Below are 5,831 nucleotides of genomic sequence, written 5' to 3'. Positions count from 1 at the left end.
TGAATTAAAAAGATACATTTTATTTAAAACCTGCCGGGGACATGTTTTTACAAAAATACACAAATGTTACGTGGGTGCTTAGTGTCAACAATTGTTCATCTTTCTCCTGCTGCTTCCACCACTGGTGCACATGCTGCACCAACGTGGGACAACCGTTAAATTGCTCAGATATAATATTACCAAGTAAAGATAACAAATCCAACAAGCAATGTCATTTGCAATATGGAAGAATGAAGGATCCAAGATTCTTGAGGCAGAAATGACAGAACCATTCTCATAAATATCAGGAAGAATGCTGAACATGGGATGCTATTGAAGCACTGAGTCGGATCTGTCTCTGAATTCTCTTCATTCTTTACTTGGACTTGGTTTCTTCTTTCCCTCCTCCTCCGGCCCCCTTTTTCTCTGCTTTCTGCTTCTCTTGCATTATTTCCGCATCCCTTGGGGAGAGAGGGACATTTAAAAAGAGAGATGTTATAAGGCAAACTAAATGGTAACACACACACCTAGCTATTGGTTATCTGGCAAGGATTATACAGCAACAAATAAAACGGATGGTTTTTTTAATACAAAAAAATGCTGTGCGGTTATTTTTTGCAGCACTGTATCTGTATTCTTCCGTATGGGAATGTTTAAAGAAATTAAATTATCTGACAAAAAAAAGACATAACTGCATGATCAGTGAACTAGTCAACAACATTCAAGGCATGATCAAACACATGTTGCGTGTGGTGCTGCAAAAATCTATATCTTGTGTTTGTGTTCATCCCATTTCTTTAACGCATGCAAACCTTACCTCTGCTTCCGGGCCGCGGCAGACAGCCCATCATCGGCCTTCTTCCCTTTGTCACCACCTTTTTTGGCATTCTTTGCACGTGCAAGCTCACGTTGGTTACCTCCTGCATGTCATGCAAAAGAAAGAAAGAAAACAATGTAATACAACAACAGGCACTATGATGAGCTACACATCAGGTATGTCAGCTACACCCTTTAAACACCTCTATTACTCAAGAACCCAAAAAGTAACAACTTGAAAAGCAGTGGTGTAAAGTCACAAGTACACTTACTTAAGTACAATTTTGAGCTACTAGTACTTTACTTGAGTATTTTAATTGTGTGTTTCTTTGTACTTCTAACCCACTACAATTCAGGGAGGTTAATAGTGTACTTTTACGCTACTACACTTAGTTTAAACCTTTAGTTACTTTTCAGATTTGGATTAATAATGTGAAATATAATCAACACTTAAATAAAACTCTAGTTACACCTGGAGTAAATCCAAATGCTACCCTGCAGTGTACACAATAATTCAAATTAGATCCCCGTTTAACAGCTGTGATAAACACAATAATGCATCACTAATTATAATAGAAACATATGATATATATTATAATAAAATAGGCCAATCTGCATAAATAGTACTTTTACTTTAAGTATATTTTGATGCCAACACTTACTTGTACACTTGTACTTTGAGTAACATTCATTTGCAATGCAGGACTTTTACTTGTAACAGAGTATTCCAAGACTCTGGTATTTTTTATATTACTTAAAGTACAATATATATATATATATATATAGGTACTTCTTCCACCTCTGTTGAAAGGGCTTTCTCTTAATGTCTACACTAGACTACATTTAAAGAGACAGACCGTCAGTAACAGAAAATGGTGCAAAACGTGCAGCCGACGTGGCAAGGAGGCGCTCTGGAGTTGCTTCAGAACAACAGAGGACATCATATGTCATATGTCATATGTCATGTGTGTCCAATCGGTTATTTAAAGATGGTAAATAAAGGCACAGACGTGTTAAAAGGACACTAAAATTATGAAAATAGCTTCTACAAGCCGCGAAAAAAACAGCTGCAAGTGTTATGTTTCTGCTGATGTTGCAGGCCTAGGCTCCGACGCAAGAGCCTGACAATACACCACCTATCGATGTTGACAAATGCAAAACGCACATAATTAAAATAAACACCTACTTGACACACTGCATAAACCCGTGCACTCTATTTAACCCCTTAACAGCCAGCCCATGCGTAAATAACAACCCATACTGGCGTGAATTACGAGAAATAACTTTACGTAATTTGCAGCAAATAGACGGAGCCCAGGACAACGGCGGCCATGGCTAACGAGCGGAAAAGATAACAACAGACTACATTCAACCCAGTTAAGTGCACGAATGCCTTACAGTCCGAATATATTTCGATACCCACTGGTCATTTTGGTAATCCTCGCTTTTGTCGCCCAAAATCCAAGTTTTTCTTCTCGTGGCTCCAGCCGCTTTTCTGCTTTCGTTGCACCTCGGAGGCTGCCACGTTCTCGCGAGATGTTCGTGCGAGAACTATAACATTCCGTCTCTCTCACACAGACTGCACTGCGCATGCGCTAGTCATTCATCAATGCAGCCCACTATCAAAGAGTTACATATTTAAAGCCTTTGTTTACACAGAGCAGGTGGTAGAAGTACTCAGATATTGTACTTAAGTAAAAGTAGAAGTACCAGAGTCTAGGAATACAAGTAAAAGTTCTGCATAGCAAATGTTACTCAAGTAAAAGGACAAAAGTATAGGCATCAAAACAACACTGTACTTAAAGTACCGAAAGTCCTCGTTATGCTGATAGGCCCATTTCAGAATAATATATCATGTTTTGATTATTATTATTCATACATTAATGTGTTATCACAGCTTGAAAAGGTGGAGCTTTGAAGTCCTTTGTGGTGTTACTAAAGTGTTATTTAAGTGTTGATTATGTCACATTAATCCAAATCTGCAAAGTAACTAAATGTATTAAATAAATGTAGTGGAGTAAAAGTACACTATTTAGGCTACCTCTGAATTTTAGTGGGGTAGAAGTACCAAGTAGCACACAAATAAAATACTTAAGTAAAGAACAAGTACCTTAAAATTGTACTTTAGTATGATACTTAGTTACTTTCCACCACTGCCTTTACATATATTATACTGAACTTATAAGTAAGAGCAGGAATTCGACATTAGTTGTACAACCTTTCAAATGGGAAGGCATGCATCCAAAATGTATTTATTTAGGCCTTTCCTAATATTTTCACAAGGGGTTTAATAAACATAAGTTAATTGTTATTAAACTTATAAATACAAACTTCCTTACTGTGTGGTTACTTCTACTTTAGAGAAAATACTTTAGCCAAGTAGCTACTGCATTAACCTGACATATAGATTTCAGTGGTGAAGATGCAGATTCAGAATGTACTCACAAAATGTCATAATTTCGATGTATGTGTTGTAACTTGGCTAACGAGGTGCTTAACTGTTATTATTTAAATTGTTTACCCAAACAGAAAAAACACTTTGGCATACTTTTAAACTAAACCCTTATACAGTATAGGGACAACTTTGTTTTCTTTCAGCTGTAGCATGCAATGTGAAGAATGAACTTTAAAACTCAGCTAATTTCTCGACGAAAGTACTCATCAGTGGATTGGAAGTGTTATTAGGCCTGTACAGTCTGAGGCTTTGATTGAAGGACATGAAGCCTAGTATTGTCCGTCTATCCGGGCCAATGCCAGGATGGAAACACAGAGAGTTTTGTCCTTGGATGTCTTAAATCGTTTCCTCTGTTAATGGCATAGGCTACAATAGGCAACGTTTTACTATAAAAGCTCAGTTGCAATATGAGACATTAACTTCAAATACATCCACAGCTATCTCTTACGAAAAGCTTACTACAAATTAGCCAGCAGGTGGCAGACTCAGCTAATGTGCATTTTGAAATAAAAGCAGTCAGACTACTCTTTACTATACCAATTATCGAAACAGAGGCTACTAAACCTTTACAAATGTTACAATCAAATGCTTAAATAGACATGGAACATGTAAAATACTTAGGTTTATGATACGCAACCCACTGTTGTTTTATTAAATTAGACTAATCTCACACTCGATTGTGTAACTGTAAATACAAACTGCTTGCAGTCATTAATTGGACATCATAGTGTTGTATAACAGTCTGAGCCATCTCCATAATAAGATTCCTCTGATAGTATTGAATTATGGCCTAGCCCCTGGGTTAGAGTGCAACATGGAATTTTCCTAATTGTTTAATTTATTTACTGCAATAAGAAAACCACATGCTGTTTTCCTTGCAGTTTTGGTTGGGTGATTTTATGAACTGTCTGGCAATTAAATAAATGCTTGAGTCATGTCTGCTCAAAACTAAACTCCTACCCAGACACTGAGACTTTAAATAGAAGGCCATCCATGCACATCATGACGCAACGCTATACTCTCTGTTTCTAAAACTTATTGTATACATACAATCTATTTATTATTTCAACTGTATTTTTGTTATTCTTAATTTCTGTTCTGTTCCTTTTACATTGCTTTGCCTATTGCTTTATTTCCTCTTAATGTTTTTTATGCACAAAAGGCAGAGTCATTGTAAGTGAAAACCTGCACGGCAATAAATGTTTTTTAGAAGAAAACGTAGCTGAACCTGCATCATGCCACAATCAAACAACTGCATAAGGAGAGTTTTCCAAGTCTACACTTATGGAAACACCTCTGTTGTGCAGCTATATAACATTTGTTTACATCCAAAGATATATTTCAAAAGAATCAGCCAAACATTATTTTGGGAATAATTGGAAACATAAATTCATTGTTGCGATATGATAATAACTATCCTATACAGTCTTCACATTGCATCTGCATTTAAATATGCACATTTTGGTTGAAATGAGCTGAAGGAGGAGAAGGAAGACAGGGCCTGGTTTCTTTCTGAAATAGGAATACTGTATTTTTAGGACATAATTACTGTTTGAATACAATAAGCCATCAAACTACAGCTGGGATTGTCTAGCCAGCTGTCTATTTAGGTGAAGAGCCAGGTCTTCTTTGAATTTAATTATGTGCTGTAAGTTTGCTCTGCTCTGCAGCCTTCAGGTTTTTATTTCTTGATGGATGGATGGCCAAACACAGACTATAGCTGAGAGCCCTAAAGCTTACTGACATTACTCAGGTCAAGCATAATGAGCAATCAATTTGAAATGTCCTTTTGTCAGTGGTCACACGTCACTGTCAGGAATACACTAAACACATTACCAGTAAAGGACAATGTTTATTGCTGTGCTGATTTATGGGCTTATATATATATACAGTATATATATGTGTTTGCACACATTTGACCTGGCAAAAAGCATGAAGCTCAGACTGCTGTAGTAAGTTAAAATGTATTGCATACTCGAGTCCACAGGGTATTTGTATGTGTTAATTTGAGGACATACTTAATAGGCATCATCATTACCCTGAATTATTTATAAGGACCAAACCCAATCAACACTCAAACTCATATATGGGCTATTCTAAAGGGCAATTAAAAACAACATATTTTGTAGTTTAATTGGAGGAATTATTAAATATTTAACTCAATTATTAAAAATCCAAAGCAATGCTAGCATCTTTGTGACGCTGTACGAAGCTCAATGCTAAAATAGTGTCTAAAAGCACTATCTGCTATGATTAAAAAAATATTTTGACCATTTGTAGGAGTGCTATTCACATCACCGATATCTGTCCAAAAACACTGACAGCTGTAGTATAGTCCCTTCCCGATTGCTGATTAGACTGAATTGAATATTAAGATGTCTATAACATCCCATCATACACAGATAAAGTTGCACATTACTTGGAGAAACAAACCATACAATTGGTATGTAAGAATATAAGATGTCACTGTCAATATTATAATATGTGTATTTTATTATATTCTTACTTACCGTTTCATATGGTTTGTTTTGTATTGTGCATCTATATCTGTGTAAATACAGTGATCTTATAGACATCTTAA

At 36.1% G+C, this 5,831-nt stretch overlaps 1 protein-coding gene across 1 annotated transcript; it reads right to left on the bottom strand.

Annotated features, from left to right (window-relative positions):
• Positions 1-2,354, bottom strand: LOC117471479 (small EDRK-rich factor 2-like). The gene is made up of 3 exons (XM_034116535.1): positions 2,219-2,354; positions 797-899; positions 1-440 (listed from the first exon to the last, which is right to left on the bottom strand). The coding sequence occupies exons 1-3, from the start codon at positions 2,223-2,225 to the stop codon at positions 356-358; spliced, it is 195 nt and encodes a 64-aa protein (XP_033972426.1). The 5' UTR covers positions 2,226-2,354; the 3' UTR covers positions 1-355.
• Positions 2,355-5,831: the final 3,477 nt, after the last annotated feature.

The sequence above is a fragment of the Trematomus bernacchii genome, unplaced genomic scaffold, assembly GCF_902827165.1.
Source record: "Trematomus bernacchii unplaced genomic scaffold, fTreBer1.1, whole genome shotgun sequence".
Taxonomy (NCBI): Eukaryota; Metazoa; Chordata; class Actinopteri; order Perciformes; family Nototheniidae; genus Trematomus; species Trematomus bernacchii.
This window is presented reverse-complemented; position numbering and strand designations above follow the sequence as displayed.